The 17277-nt window shown below is 37.8% G+C and overlaps 1 protein-coding gene across 1 annotated transcript in view; it reads right to left on the bottom strand.

The window, feature by feature from the left end:
• Positions 1-17277, bottom strand: part of LOC129528196 (histone-lysine N-methyltransferase 2C-like) — a 41399-nt gene that overhangs the window by 22427 nt on the left and 1695 nt on the right. Inside the window, exons 3-5 of the mRNA XM_055368013.2 lie at positions 16817-17029; positions 3442-3570; positions 1251-1370 (exon numbers count right to left, since the gene is read on the bottom strand). Coding sequence (XP_055223988.1) covers positions 1251-1370; positions 3442-3570; positions 16817-17029 — 462 coding nt within the window. The remainder of the gene's footprint in view (positions 1-1250; positions 1371-3441; positions 3571-16816; positions 17030-17277) is intronic.

The following is a 17277-nucleotide window of genomic DNA, read 5'->3' as shown; positions in this document are numbered from 1 at the left end:
GTTACTTAGTTCTCCTGATAACCTTCATGCTTAAATCCATTTGCAGATGAGGAAACTGGGGCCTGATGTTAACTTTCTGACTTAATTCTCTTACTTGAAGATCTACAACTAGAAGAAAGTGGGATTCTAGCCCAGATCCAATGCCAAAAGCCATGCTGACTCATACCATTCTTTTCTGTCTTAAGTGGTTGACCTTGGCCTTAGGAAAACAGAATAATAACAATCACTGATTGGGCATTGACTCTGGGGCAAGCACGCCATCCTCCATTTTGAGATCCCCCCACAGAGTTGGAATCCAAGTCTCCCAGAATACAAAGTGGCACCTAGGAGCGGTGACCCCCACAGCAGGTCAGGGCTGAGCTCTTGAAAATGGCTCTCTGGCTTCAAATCAAAACTCGATTCCCCAGCTGTGCCACCTTGGGGCTTCCTTTGAACTCTCTTTGACTCCATTTTCCCCATTTTACAGATGGGGATAACAGAACTCCCTAACGGCCGGGCGCAGTGGCTCCCGTTTGTAATCCCAGCACTTTGGGAGGCTGAGGCAGGAGGATCGCTTGAGCACAGGAGTTCTAGGCCAGCCTGGGCAACAAAGTGAGACCCTGTCTTTGCAAAAAGCCTAAAAATTAGCTAGGCATGGTGGTTGTGTGCCTGTGGTCTCCAGCTACGTCAGAGGCTGAGGACAGAATTGCCTGAGCTCAGGAGTGCAAGGCTGCAGTGCAGGCCAACCTGGGTGACATAGTGAGACCCTAAGATAGACAGATAGATAGATAGATACATACATACATACATACATACATACATAGATAAAAACTGAGATGCACTGTCACTTGAGAATTTCAAATTATGTGATAAGTATCTAAGGCAGTCAAAGAAAGGCTTTGGAGATGACCAGAAAGTACCTTATGTAACTAAGTTATTAAGTCCCTAAACCATTTATATTTAAATATAGAAAATATATTTAATAACTTGATACAGGAAAAAAGAGCTTGTCAAAAAATCTCAAAAGAATAAAGTCTATTGGATTTAAACCATTTCCTTATAGAACCTGATTGCTGTATTACAGATATGAACTCTATATGCACTCAAATCCTTTCATCAATAAAAGGCAATAAGACTCTTATTGAGTAACAATAAGAGGCAATAAGGTTCTTATTGACTGTAACATTATTTAGGATAGTTCTTTCCAATAGAAATATCAGGATCAAGGGGTTACATAAAAAAAAATTTTTTTTTTTAAGTCAGTACTATACCATCATCTCTGCAAGGTAACTGCTCAGAAACAGAGCCTGAGGAATCTTTTCTGATCACAGATCTTTTGGTTTTCCCTTGCCCAGTTCGACTTCTTTGCCGCACCATAAATCCACCAATACCTATCCAAAAAAGAAATTGGGTAAACTGATAAATAATTTCTCCCTACGTTTCCACAGTACACAGGATAAAAATGCTTTATCTTGAATAGTAAGTCATTTTCCAAAATTAAATCTGTGCTAGTCTAAATAAATAACCTGAGTTTTAGGTAAAATAGAAGTTAAAAGCAACTAAAAAAAAAAAAAAGGCAAAGCCACTGTTATCACTTATCAAACAGAATACAAAAAGACCTGTGTGCACTTCCTCTTCTAAACAGTATCAGTGTAAATATCAAACACTAAATTACGCTGGCTTATCTATTTGACAAATATTAGTGTCTCATACATCACATAACAGTCATGCACTGCAAAATGATGTTGGTAAACAAAGGGCTGCATGTTAAGGCAGTGGTCCCATAAGATTATAATGGAGCTGAAAAATTCCCACCACATACAGACATCACCATAGTTGTAACACCGTAGCACAATTACTTTATTTTTTAAAATGAATTTAGCATACCATACAGCCTAAGTGTGTAGTAAGCTATACCATCTAGGTTTGTGGAAGTGCACTCTATGATGTTCACACAAGGATGAAAATGCCTAATAATGTATTTCTCTGAACTTAAGTGATGGATGACTGTGTCTGTATATTAACCGGCTAACTGGTACATTAGCTGGAGGACAGAAGACACGAACTACCTAGATGACACAAATATTCTTTGACTGATATGATTTCAGGGGGACGGTGTCTGGTACTCCAACGTATGAGGGCATTTATACATGGGACACATAGAGCCCTGTGGTTAAGAGCATGGAATCTGGAGTCAGATTATGTAATTGTGCTAACTCACTAAATACTTCTCAATGCCTCAATTCTTTCACTGGTTAAAAATGGGGGTAAGGCAAAGCAGCTTCTCATACATATGTTAAAAGGACAAATAACATAAGTGAAGTGCTTAGAATAGAGGTCTGGTACACAGTCAACACTATAAGCTTTTGTGAAATGATATCGCTGTCTAGCAATATACTCTGTGACCTAATGGGTCCCTCAATTAGAGGGTTGACTTCCATGTGAGGCAGAGGAAAAGAAAACAGTAAATACAAGTTCCTGGAAGAAATCTGCAATGTCTAAAAAAGTACACTTATAAGCCTCATGATTAGGAAGAAATGAAATCATTTTCATAAAACGATTTAGAAGCAACTCATCTTAGGTCCTTATTATAGATATGACCTATTTAAAAGACAGGTTATCTTTTAAGGTCTCATGGAATACGAACGAAGTAAGAAAGTTCTTCCTTACATATCCAAAGGGATTTAGATCACTCTTACCAATAAAATATAAGCAATAAGAAGCATAAAGATTGTATGAATCTAATTTAAAACCTCATTGGTAAACAAGATATTAATAAACTGGCTAAGGAAAGCCTACTCAACACGTGTGAAAAGCGGAAAATAATTTTTCTTAAATAAATACATAAAAGCCTACAACTTCTGTATTGTGACAATTTTAATAATTTTTTCCAATAAGGCAAATAAAACTGACAAGCAAGACCGCTTTTCTCTCCACTCCTGAGGCAGATAAGAAATGAGTGTTTAATCAGTCATGGTTTTTAACTAGACTATAAATTCTAGGAGCCATAATAACTCTGTCTTATTCCCCTTCACACTGTATACTTACTGGCATTCCTGCATAAACACTGAAGTAAGTTTTTTCAAAAAAAGATATTAGAAAGTGAATACTGAAAATTAAAAGCGTTACAGAAGTACACATCCAGAGGAACTATATAAATGGCCTTCAAAGTCCAAGTATGAACAAAAGCCAATCTAGTAAAGCATTTAATAAAATGGTTAACATTTGGGATAAGGCATTCAATAATGGTTCATTGTGAAGTATTCACATATTCAAAATAAAGAACTCTGGAGCTAAAAAGTCGTATTCAAATAGTTTAGTTCTTTAATTTATGTGCACATATTTTTGTTTAGACAGTTCTTAATCCTGAATATTTAATTTTAATTGAAGTCTTCAGTATTGCATTTTTCTTTAATTAACCAAGTGTTGATGATATTGAAATGTCTACCTCAGGCACTATACCTGGTCTGTATGGTTTCCTTTTTCTCTTTTTGACACCATCTGTCCCTTCCACTCCCTTAGTTTCATCATCCACAGCTTCCCGCTCAGGACTAGATTCTGATTTTCCATCACAATCCATAAGTTCTCCTTCTGGAAAAAAGTAAATATATACACAAAACTGGAAAAACCTATCAAATATATAATCCCTACATAATGGGGAATAAAAAGTAGGGTTGTTGCTGAGCCATTTTAATTGTACATCCCTGTTGGTAGGGAAAGTATGAAAGGAGATAGAAGCAGCCCCAAATGGTTGTAGAAATTGTGCTGCTTAGTGCAGTGTTCCCATGAAATAAAACATAATCAGAGAAGGGGAACACAGAACTCAGAGTTCTGTTAAGTGCAATCCATTTGCACTTAACAAATTCACTTGCTTTTAATTATGTCTTCAGGTCCAGGTCTCTAGACTAGAACTCTCTTCTGAGCTTCAACCACAGCTATAATTGAATATTACCTAGTTACTGAAAACTGTATATCCAAAATGAACTATTAATTTAAAATAAACTTTCTCCTTTTTCCCATGTTACCTATCATCATTAAAAGGCATGGAAATGTAACCTGGAGAAGACAGAGGCCTGGAAGACCACCTTAATCATTCCTAATCTCTTTCCTCCTACAACCAAGACTCCTCAATACCTCTGAAATGCATTTTATCACTCTCTACTACCATCTTAGTCCAACCTCAGATGACTCACTATTAATACAATATGCTCCTATCTAGTTCCCCACCTCAAAGCTTACCTCTCTCCAATCAATTCTTTAAATTACTGCATAAATGATCTTTCTATAAATATGTATCAATTTTCTGCTTAAAATCCTTTCATGTCTTCCCAAATGCCCTCAAAATAAACTTCAAATTGCAAGGCCCATTACAACAGTCTCTTGTAAACTTTCCAGCTTCATCTCACTCCCTCCAGTGAACTATACTCAGTTCTTTGAATGTATCAAGCTCTTTCTTCCACTATCTTCCCCAATTTCTGCCTTCTACCTAACTTATCTTTCAGGATTTATTCTAAACTTCACTGTATTAAAGAATTCCTGATATTTAGATAAGATTATGTCAAACAGTTTTATGCTTGCATGTATGAACGTCATGCTTCATTTTTATTGGTTCTTTAAAATCTGTGTCCCTGCTAGATTATATTCTCCATGAGAACAGGTACACAGATTTTCTTAGTAACAGATGTATTGTTAGTAGGATACCTAATACATGTTCAATAAATACTTCACTGAATGAGGTAAATGGAATGCTTAGAGAATGCTATTTTAGAGAATGCTATTTTAACACTGTGGTAATCAAACTTTTCCAAGTTATATATGCTTTACATTGCATTACAGGAAAAAGACATGTTTATCAAATACATTTTAAAATCAAGTTGTTAACTCCTTCAATATTCTCAGTATTAGAGATAACGTATTTCTGTAATGGCATGAACAGGGTATTTGTCTTTTCTTTTTTATTATATTTGGTCTATATTTGAGGCCAATTCCATAACAATCTGATAATGGCTATGGACTTATGACTAAACCATGAAAAGAAAAGTTTATAGACCAGGCACGGTGGCTAATGCCCATAATCCCAGCACTTTGGGAGGTCAAAGCAGGTGGATCACTTGAGGTCAGAAGTTCCGTACCAGCTTGACCAACATAGTGAGTCTCTACTAAAAATACAAAATTATCTGGGCGTGGTGGTACACGCCTAAAATCCCAGCTATTCAGGAGGCTGAGGCAGGAGAATTGCTTGAACCCGGGAGGCGGAGGTTTCAGTGAACCGAGATCGTGCCATTGCACTCCAGCCTGAGCAACAAGAGTGAAATTTCATCTCTCAAAAAAAAAAAAAAAAAAAGCCGGGCGCGGTGGCTCATGCCTGTAATCCCAGCACTTTGGGAGGCCAAGGTGGGCGGATCACGAGGTCAGATCGAGACCATCCTGGCTAACGCGGTGAAACCCCGTCTCTACTAAAAATACAAAAATTTAGCCAGGTGAGGTGGCTGGTGCCTGTAGTCCCAGCCACGTGGGAGGCTGAGGCAGGAGCATGGCGTGAACCCGGGAGGCAGAGCTTACAGTGAGCCGAGTTGGCACCATTGCACTCCAGCCTGGGTGACAGTGAGACTCTGTCTCAAAAAAAAAAAAAAAAGAAAGAAAGAAAAGAAAAGAAAAGAAAAAAGAAAATTACTGAAAAAAACAAACACCAAAGATGAAAATACCAATTGTTTACCTTCAAATAAACCCACCTAAAAGTTAATGACAGGGAATTTTGGGTTAAGGTGGCAGACTAAATTCATACATTAAAATTACATTCTCCTGAAACCCTACTAAAAACACACTGAAATAATCTATTTTTAAAAGATAAAATCAAGCTGTGGCATGGTGGCATGCCTGTAATCCCAGCTATTTGGGAGGCTGAGGTGGGAGAAGAGAATTGCTTGAGCCCAGAAGGTTGAGGCTACAGTGAGTTATGATCACACTACTGCATTCCAGCCTGGACAACAGAGAAAGACCCAATCTCCTTAAAAAAAAAAAAAAAAAAAAAAAAAAAAAAAAAAAAAAGACAATAGGAAAGGAGAAAAACAACTTAACAAAGGCAAATTCTCAGTTGAGAGCAGAAAGAACTGAAAAAAAGAATCCAGTTTATAACAATCCTCAGAAGGCTGAGAAACTAGGAAAACTGGCCACCTTTGGAAATAAGTGGGAGAAAACTGAAGCAACAAGAGATTTAATTATCTGCAGAAGTTATACTCCCTACACCTGCTTCCTAGGTTTACACACTGAGAAGCTGCTACTCTCATTTGTGGGATGCAGGATTCCTGGGTGACCTTAAACGGAACAACGGGATGAAGATCGAAAATAGGACCAAGAAAATATGGGCATACTAAGTGTGGACAACCCCATTCTGCTCCCGCTGCCGGACCCCACATTTCCCCACTGAATTCTCAGAAAGCTAGCAGCCAGATCTCTAGCCTCCAAGTATGAGGTTTGAAAAGACTGTTGTGGGGAACCTGATCAGTTCAAGAAGAACATCTAAAGATACTGAAACCAGAGGGTTCACCAAATGGTCAGCACAAATCACCCCACTAAACTTACAAATCGACAAGCACCACCACATACTCAAAGCTTTCTAATCAACTACTTAATTCCTTTTTTAAAAATAAAAATACTTTCTATCCAGTCTCCATTTTTAGTTCTTCACTTTTAATCATGCATGTACCATAAAGATTATCTGACAATGGTCTATAACAAGCTTGTCCAACCTGCAGCCAAGATGCTTTAAATGCAGCCCAACACAAATTCATAAACTTTCATAAAACATTATGAGACTTTTTATGTTTTTTTTTTTTTTAAAAGCTCATCAGCTATCATTAGTGTATTTTACGTGTGGCCCAAGACAACGCTTCTTCCAATGTGGGCCATGGAAGCCAGAAGATCTGCAACACCCTTGATCTGTAACATAAAAGACAGAGACCTGAGAACATAAAAGACAATTTGGAATTAACAGACTAAGTAGGAAGTAAAGAAAATCTTCAAAAAGATTAAAATCCTCTGAGGGATAATATAAGATACCCTTGAGGCAAGAATAGGATGCTACAAAAGAAACATTCAAAGGGAGGAAAGAAAGCTCTTGAAATAACTGAAATAAAAACAAAACTCAGTAGAGGAAGATAAAATAAGGACATGATTGGAAAGAAGCAGAGAAAAACTGAGTATGTTTCACATCTGAAAAGCAGAATTCTGGAAAAAGAGAGGGAATTGTTATCAATAATATAGTTCAAGAACATCTCCTACCACTGAAGGATATAAGACAGCAGACTGAAAGAGACCACTCAGTGCCTAACAAAACAGATTTTAAATGTCAAAAGTAGACAAAAGCAGACGTTATCCTCATGAAATTTTAGAACACTGAGGACAAAGAATTTCCTAAAATCTTAAGAGCTTCCAAGAAAACACAGGTCACATAGAAAAAACCGAGTTCTTCATATACTAGAAACTAAAAGACGGTGGATCAATTGACTAAAAATGATAAATGAAAATGTATTTCCAACCTGGAAAAGATGAGTCAGGTAGGAAGGTAAAATAAAGACATTTTCAGAAGTATATAATGCTCAAAACTTACCTTCCACACATTCTCTGTCAGGGAGCTACGGAAGATACGTTCCACCCAAATTGAGGGAAGAAATAAAGGGAAATTCATGAAATTGCAGAAAACACATGTAACACAGGAGAAAACAGAAGATGATCTCCAGGATGATAAAGAGGAAATCCCCAAATTAATCATATGCAATGGTTTGTGGCCAAGGATAGCACTGGATCTAGTACAAAGACCACCTTTCACCTGAAACAATGCACACAAGGACAGTAAAAACCAAGAGAGCACTTTCATTGATGAGGTTCATAGTGACACCAGTAAGCATACATGTTGAGACAAATGGCATAAAGTAGCACATACAGTGCCCTAACACAAGTGGTATCACTGTAGCTAAAGTCTCTTCTAACCAACATCTTCACAAGGGCCTTCTGATTCCCACAGGCTGAAATAAAGAAAAAGACCGTTATCGGCCAGGCACGGAGGCTCATGCCTGTAATCCCAGCACTTTGGGAGGCTGAGGTGGGTGGATCACGAGGTCAGGAGATAGAGACCATCCTGGCTAACACGGTGAAAACCCATCTCTACTAAAAATACAAAAAATTAGCCAGGCGTGGTGGCGGGTGCCTGTAGTCCCAGCTACTCCAGAGGCTGAGGCAAGAGAATGGCATGAACTTGGGAGGCAGAGCTTGCAGTGAGCCGAGATTGCGCCACTACACTCCAGCCTGGGCGACAAAGCAAGACTCCGTCAAAAGAAACGAAGAAAAGAGAAGAGAAGAGACGAGAAGAGGACAGAAAGAAAGACAGAAAGAAAAGAAAAGAAAAGAGAAAAAGACCGTTATCACCCAAATATGAGAAATTCTCCCATATATACATACTTGTATCTAGAAGACTAATCTCTGGAAAGTTATAAGAAAATACTGGTTCTTTCCAAGGAAGGGATGGCCAAAAGGTAGGCTAACTTAACATTGTTCACTCTTTTTAAGACTTTTGTATTTCTTGTATCATGCACAGGTATTGCCTATTCAAAAACAAACCTACCACAGGGAAAGACTGAAAGCTTTTCTTCAATATCTGCTACAAGGCAAGGATGCCTACTCTTAACACTTATATTCAACATAGTCCTAGCCAGAGCAATCACATAAGAAAAGGAAATAAAAGGCATCAGCAGAAAAAAGGGGGTAAAATTATCCCTGTGTGCAGATGACATGATCTTGTATGTAGAAACCCCTAAAAATTCCACAGTTACTAGAATAAATGAATTCAGTCAAGTAGCAGGATACAAAATCAATATACAAAAATCAGATGTATTTCTTTATACAAATAATGATCTGAAAAAAAATCAAGAAAACATTTCCACTTAAAATAACATCAAAAAAATAAAACACTGAGGAACAAATTTAATGAAGGAAGTGAAAGCTTTATATACTAAACACTATAAAATACAGACAAAGTAAACTGAAGACACACAGCCGGGCATGGTGGCTCACGCCTGTAATCCCAGCACTTTGGGAGGCCAAGGCGGGTAGATCACCTGAAGTCAGGAGTCCAAGACCAGCCTGGCCAACATGGCGAAACCCTGTCTCTACTAAAAATACAAAAATTGGCCAGGCGGACGTGGTGGCAGGCACCTGTAATCCCAGCTACTTGGGGGGCTGAGGCAGCAGAATTGCTTGAACCCAGGAGGAGGCGGAGGTTGCAGTGAGCTGAGATCACACCACTGCACTTCTGCCTGGGCAACAGAGTGTGACTCTGTCTCAAAAAAACAGAAAAAAACTAAAGACACAAATAAATATAATGATATCCCCAAGTTTGTGGATTGGAAGAATATTGTTAAAATGTCCATACTATCCAAAGTGATCTACAGATTCAATGCAATCCCTATCAAATTTCCAAAGGCATTTTTCATAACAATAGAAAACACAATTCTAAAATTTGTATTAAATCATAAAAGACGCTGAATAGCCAAAAGAATCTTGAGAAAGAAAAACAAAGTAGGAGGTATCACACTACCTGATTTCAACTTATATTACAAAGTGATAGTTATCAAAACAGTATGGTACTGGCATAAAAACAGACACATGGATCAATGGAACTGAATACAGAGCCCAAAAATAAACCCAAGCATATATTATGAGCTAATTTTTGACAAGTCCAACAAGATACAATAGGGAAAAGATGGTGTCTTCAATAAGTAGTGGTAAGAAAACTAGATATCTATATGCAAAAGAATGAAACTGGACCTGATGCCTGTCTTACACATCATACATAAAAAGCAACTCAAAATAGATTAAATACCTAACACCTGAAACCATAAACCTCCTTGAAGGAAATTTAGGAGAAAAATTTCTTCATATCCTCCTTGACAATGATTTTTTGGATATCCCATCAAAAGCTCAGGTAGCAAAAGCAAAAATAAGCAAGTGGGACTACATCAAGCAAATAAGCTTCTGCATAGCAGTAAAAAAAAAAAAAAACAGGGGTAAAAAGGTAGCACAGGGATTAGGGGAAAATATTGGCAAACCACACATCTGATAAGGGGTTAAAATCCAAAACATATAAAGAACTCACACAACTCAGTAGCAAAAAAAAAAAAAAAAACCCCAAATAACTGGATTTTAAAATAGGCAAGGACCTGAATAGCCATTTTTCCAAAGTCACACTAATGGTCAAATGGTATATGAAAAGATGCTCAACATCATAATCATGAGGAAAATGAAAATTAAAACCACAATAGATATCATCTCATGTCTCTTAGAATGACTATTATCAAAAAGGCAAAGACATAAGTGTTGGTGAGGATGTGTAGAAAACGAAACCTTTGTACATGGTTGATAGGAATGTAAATTAGTATAGCCATTATTGAAAACAGTATAGAGTTTCCTTAAAAAAAATACAACTACCATAAGATCCAACAATGCCTCTGTTGGGCATATATTCAAAGGTAATAAAATCAGCATCTGAGAGAGACATCTGCACTCCCACGTTCATGGCGGCATTACTTCCAATAGCCAAGATATGGAAACAAACTAAGTGTCCTGATGGACAATTTACTTACCCATTCAAGGACAGATGAATGGATAAAGAAATTGTGACGTTTGTATATACATATATTAAGTCCTCCCTTAATGTCATCAATAGGTTCTTGGGAACTGAGACGTTAAGCTAAATGAACATACAGCAGATCCTCAAGTAACACTGTTTCCTTCAATCTAATTTTGGCATAATGCAAAATGAAAAAAAAAAATCAGTTTTGTCATACTTTTTTTCCCCTCTTAACCACAGTTTCTAAGAACTTACTGATGACAATGAGGACTTTATACAATGGAATAGTTAGCTTTAAGAAAGGAGATACTGCCATTTGTGACAACATGGATGAACCGGGAGGAAAGTATACTAAATAATGTAAGCCAGACACAGAAAAATACTGTATGATCTCACTTAATAAGCAGAATGGGAGGCAGCGGGGTGAGAAGCTGAACGTATAGAGAGTAGAATGGTGGTTTTTAAGGGTCTGGAGGTAGGAGATGGGTGGGATGGGCAGAAGTAGGTCGGAGGGTACAAATCTGCAGTTAGGTAAGATGAATAATTCTAGAGATCAAATTAATACACAGCATGAGAACCATAGTTAATAATATTGTGTACAGAAAATTTGCTGAAAGAGATTTTAGGTGTACACACACAGAAACTATGGAAGGTGAAGGATACAGACATTTGTTTGACCATAGTAATCATTTCACTATGTATACAAAGCATGTTGTATGCCTCAGATATGTATAATAAAAAAATGAAAAAAAACCCAAAAAACTGTATCCTACCTTCCAAAAACCGTTTCAAATGCATTATGTCTTTGGATTTAGCAAGGAATTCACCTTTGCAGGCCCACTTACATACAACATTATAAATATACCAGGTGATACATTGTACTATTCACAGCAAAAGATTGAAAGAAAGCCGGGCACGGTGGCTCACACCTGTAATCCCAGCACTTTGGGAGGCCGAAGCAGGCAGATCACGAGGTCAGGAGATTGAGACCATCCTGACTAACATGGTGAAACCCCGTCTCTACTAAAAATACAAAAAAATTAGGCGGGCATGGTGGCGGGCGCCTGTAGTCCCAGCTACTCAGGAGGCTGAGGCAGGAGAATGGCGTGAACCCAGGAGGCGGAGCTTGCAGTGAGCGAAGATCGTGCCACTGCACTCCAGCCTGGGTGACAGAGCAAGACTCTGTCTCAAAAAAAAAAAAAAAAAGATTGAAAGACACCCAAAGGTCTATCAACAGGGGAAAGAACAGGTAAATTAAATTGCTTATATTTCCATACAAAGGAACATTTGCAGCCATAAAAAAATGAAGGACAGTAAAAAGTAGTAAGACAAAAGGAATAAAATATATATATACACACACACACAAATATATATATATATATATATATATATATATATACACACACATTTCCTTGTACATGCATAAAACACATCTGGAAGGTTACACGAGAAACCTCTGAGGTTTCTGGAGATGTAAACTGGGGGCATGAAGGCATGGGAAAGGGAGAGACTTCACTGTTTACCTTTTTATTATTTTCCAATTTTAAATCATTTGAATGTATAACTTGTCTAAAAATCAAATTTTTAAAGTTGAGGGAATTAACATTACAGAAAGTAACAAACCTCAAGGAAGCAGCCACCTTCACCAGATGGACAGTATACCTCACTCTTCCCACGCTCCAGTAGTTACTGAATGCCACTCCCCTCCCTCCATTCAGTCTGCCCCACCTGCTGGCCTTCTAGAGCCTCAGTGCAGTCCTATTCCCACACCTCCAAACACATCCATACACTGTGATGGTCGATCTGGGACCACCAGTTGAGAGGAAATGTGTTGTGTTTCCACTCTTGAGACAAACAGAGTGTTATTTTATTGAGGTTTGGGATTTTTTTCTTGCATTAACAGGGTTTCTAGATCCCAGTAGGTGAATGAGAAAGAAGTATGCTTTTATTGCATAAGGAATTTGTTTCTGATACACCAAAGTGATGATGTATGACTTTTCTTAAAGAAGTGGTTATTAGAAGAGTTAAAAATCAATAGAAACAAAAAGTCATAGGTATTGTTCCAATACTCCAGGAACATCACAATTTGGATTCTGTAGATGTGTGTAATATAATGTGTAATATTACATTCTGACAACCTCAAGTTGAAAACTGCACAGCCGAAGATCACTTATAGTCAGTAACACTTTTCAAACTTTAATTTTAAATTCATCAAGTCTCTCCCTAATATATCATACTTTTTAATAAAGGAAACTGTCAGATACGCTATAATACAGAGGAAAACGTTTATAATACAGAGGAAAATGAAGAGTATACTCTTTCATTATAATTTTTCCACAACTTCCAAAATGAAGAAAAAGACATGGAAACATTAAGTTCAGAGAATAATTGTGGCAGACAATTCCCTCCTCCTGAAAGTTCAATTACCCCAACACAGGCATAATTTCTTACTAACTCAAAATGAACTGAATTCACATATAAAGACAAACGTGGGATTCTGTTGAGTTCTGTTGGACAGAGAACACAATTGCTCAAGCACTGGTTGGGCACTTGTATTCTAATAGCTCATGGTTACTGAGCACTCCATGTCTGGGAAGAGCCAGTGCTGGGTGCCTGGCATGCATCCTTGCACCTCATCAGCACAACTATCCTATGGGCTCATCCTGGTTAACCTATTTTATAAATGAGAACACTAGCATCAGAGAAGTTAAAAAATTTGCCTAAAAATATCCAGAGTAGGTTTCATCGTTGCCCACTACTTTATAATGCTTTCCCAAGGGTACTGAGATGTTATCAAAACATGTTAGTGAAACAGTCTAAAACATCACAAATTTTAGGTTAATAAAAAATACCCAGAAAAGGGCAGCGTTATTAGAAATCTCAGCATAACGTAATAATAAGAACTTATGATGATTGTATTCTTTTCGTATTTTTTCTCCCATACAGGCATATGAAATACCATAAAACTTATTTTAGGGGTGTGTGTGTACATGTAGTTTCAGGATAATATAGTAATCTAAAACATTTTTAATATGGCAAAGTGTGGCAATACTAAATTTTTAAAAAGGATTTTTATTTAGCAAACAGAAAGCAAAAATGTTGTCCAAGTAACATGCATTTATTTTATCCCTAGGAATGTACCTTTCCTTCTGCAAAGGATGTGAGATCCTGGCATGTAAATGAACATGAGGGACTAGTCATGAAAATACTGTATATTCAATTCCTTAAATTCTAAAATTGTCGTAGCATTTAACATCCAACACACTAACAATCTTTTTTCATATTCAATAAAAATAAGGACAAATTCAGTAAACTCAGATGGGCTATTTTATCACGTAAATTTTAAAAAAGCAAGGGCAATTTTTCAACTGATTTTCTTTTACCCTGATACGAGTCAATGAGAAAATATGAAATTGAAACATATCACCATTTCTCAGTGTTTACAAGTGGTAAGTCACAAGGAAAACCTTCCAAGGTCTTCTGTGTTGTTTTAAAAAGGTATTATAATCACATAATTTGGGAAACAATGTGTACTATTATCAAGAAACCTTTCATATTTTGTGAAATGGAGCACTTCCCAAATTTAAGAGACTATGGAAACCTTTTTCAGACATTTTTTAACATCCTCAGAAATGGAAATTCTTGTTAATGCTGATCTGATCAATTCCTCCAAGTATATGGACTACTTCTTTGCAAACTCCAAGCCCCCAAATCAAATTACCTGTTCAACTGTATCTGAAAATCAGTTACATACAAGCATCAGAAAGTATTTCTCCCAGCAACATAGACCCAAAACACACTAAAAAACAAAAATTATCAAGAACATACAAAAGACATATCTTTTCATGTATTTATTTATTTTTTGAGATGGAGTCTCACTCTGTCACCAGGCTGGAGTGCAGTGGCTCGATCTTGGCTCACTGCAACCTCTGCCTCCTGGGTTCAAGCAATCCTTTGCCTCTGCCTCCCAAATAGCTGGGATTACAGGTGCCTGCCACCACGCCCAGCTAATTTTTGTATTTTTAGTAAAGACAAGGTTTCACCATGTTGGCCAGGATGGTCTTGATCTCCTGACCTCAGGTGATCCACCCACCTTGGCCTCCCAAAGTGCTGGGATTACAGGCATGAGCCACCGAGCCCGGCCACAAAAGACATACCTTTTCAAAGCCACAATTACCTCTCACCTGGACCATTGTTTCTCACTGATCTACCTGTCATAACTCTTGCACCTAATCATCTACTTATATCATAGGAGAGTGTTCCTCTTAAAATATAAATAAGATCATGGTGTTCTTCTTTTCAGGAACATTCAATGGCCTCCTATTCCATTGCTATTAAGCACAAACTACTGACACATCACCTTATGGTTGTGTGAGATATACTGAGCCGTCCTTCTTGTCCTTACATCTCTAATCTTCTCACCTTCTGACTGTCCCCTCTGCTCACTCTGTTGGTCTCCACAACACTCTTCAAACATGCTCAGCACACTCTCACCCAGAGCCTTTACACTGGCTTCCTCACTGTCTGGGATGCTCTTCTCTCAGGTAATCAAGTGGCTCACTCACTCACCTCTTTAAAATCTGTGCTCAAATACTGCTTTCTGTTCATATGGACCCTAAACACCTGTCTGTACTTCCAATTCCTTTTTTTTTTTTTTTTTTTTTTTTTTTTGGAGACGGAGTCTTGCTCTGTTACCCATGCTGGAGTGCAGTGGTGCAATCTCGGCTCACTGTAACCTCCGCCTCCCAGGTTCAAGCAATTCTCCTGCCTTGGCCTCCCAAGTAGCTGTGATTACAGGTGCATGCCACTGAGTCTGGCTAATTTTTGTATTTTTAGCAGAGAACGGGTTTCACCATGTTGGCCAGTCTGGTCTCGAACTCCTGACCTCAAGTGATCTACCTACCTTGGCCTCCCAAAGTGCTGAGATTACAGGCATAAGCCACTGTGCCTGGCCAGGCAATTCCTCTTTATCAAACTTAATTTTTACCATGGGACTTGCCAAACACATTACAATTAACTGATTTTTTTTAAGAGTTGAGTTACCTAACATTAAAATATAAACTCTATGCAGAGAATTCTACCTGTTTTGTACACTGATATGATTTCCAACATCTGACATACAGTAGGTATTCAATAAATTCTATTGTCTCAAAGCCGGCTGCAGTGGCACATGCCTATAGTACCTGCTACTTGAGAGGCTGAGGCAGGAGGATCACTTGAGCCCAGGAGTTGGAAACCAGCCTGGGCAATGTAACAAGACACTGCCCCTTAAAAAAAAAAAAAAAAAAAAAAAACTATGAAATAAAATGTAATGGAACAGAAATAATTATCGCTTCAATTCTGAATCAGTTGAAAATAAATAACCACCCCAAAAATGAGGAAACCTACAGTAATCCTCTTTAATTCATATTGGATTTTAGGTTACTATTAAAATATTTTGCTATCTCAAGAATTCAGCAGGCTGAGCAGAGCAGATGGCTTGAGCCCAGGAGTTCAAGACCAGTCTTGGCAAAATGGCAAAACCCCATCTCTACAAAAAAATACAAAAATTAGCCAGGCGTGGTGGCCCGCATCCATGCTCCCAGCTACTCAGGAGGCTGAGGTAGGAGGGTCGCATGAACCCAGTAGGCAGAGGTTGTAGTAAGCCAAGATCATGCCACTGCACTCTAACCTGGGCAACAGAGCAAGACCCTGTCTCCCAACCAAAAAAAAAAAAAAGAATTCAGCTATAAAAACCTTATATTTACTTTGATTAAGAAAATGTTTATAAACCAATACTTTATGATGCACACTGGTGAATATTAAGTTATACCTGAAGTAATATTAAATGACAGCTTTTCCATTTCTAGAATGTATGCATCAACTACCTTCACTTAAACATGGTATTATCCAAGCTCACAGTATCTGAGAAGGTTTGTGTCGTTATCTAGCAAACTAAAGTCAAGCCCTCTGTATTTCCCCACCTGTGATCTTCAAAGATATGGTGCTCCTTGAGATTTCTGTAAGGTAGGTCTGTTCTAAAACGTGTGAAAGGAAGAGAACCTGAAAAGGCAAGGTCTAAGAAGATCACTCATTTGGAGATGGCAAGGGTCACATCCGGGTTATCTAAGACAGTGTGATTTACCCTTTGGTAAATCATACACATATTTCAAAAGTTACTTTATATGCTGTAATTCTTGCACACATATTTCATGAAAAATAAATTAGTATTACCTCGACTATCATCCATATCACCATCCCTTGAATGTTCTGATTGGATGTCTGGAGGGGTCTGAAGGATGGCCACGCTATTCTGATTTATAATCTTTAATTTCAGTTTTGGTTTTGACAGTTTTCTTCTTGGAACTGCAACTGTGAGGCTCTGTAACTGAGTCATCCCTGATTCAGTCAAACACACACCATCCTGGGTATAAGTCTTGGGTGGGTCTAAAATTACAAAATCCCAAGAATACAAATCTAAACTTTCATTTTAAATTTGACTGATTACTGATTACTGATACCCATGTCAAGGGAATGTGACTGTAGTTCCAGAAAGCAATTACGTATCTATGAAATGCATGAATAATTAACTTCATGAAACCCAATAAAAACTAGGAAAAATAGGTCAAACTTCCTTGGATTATAGGCAGAAATGTTACATGTTTTTAAAAAATGGTCTTCCTGGGCCGGGTGCG

This window comes from Gorilla gorilla, chromosome 17, assembly GCF_029281585.2.
Source record: "Gorilla gorilla gorilla isolate KB3781 chromosome 17, NHGRI_mGorGor1-v2.1_pri, whole genome shotgun sequence".
Lineage (NCBI taxonomy): Eukaryota > Metazoa > Chordata > Mammalia > Primates > Hominidae > Gorilla > Gorilla gorilla.
This window is presented reverse-complemented; position numbering and strand designations above follow the sequence as displayed.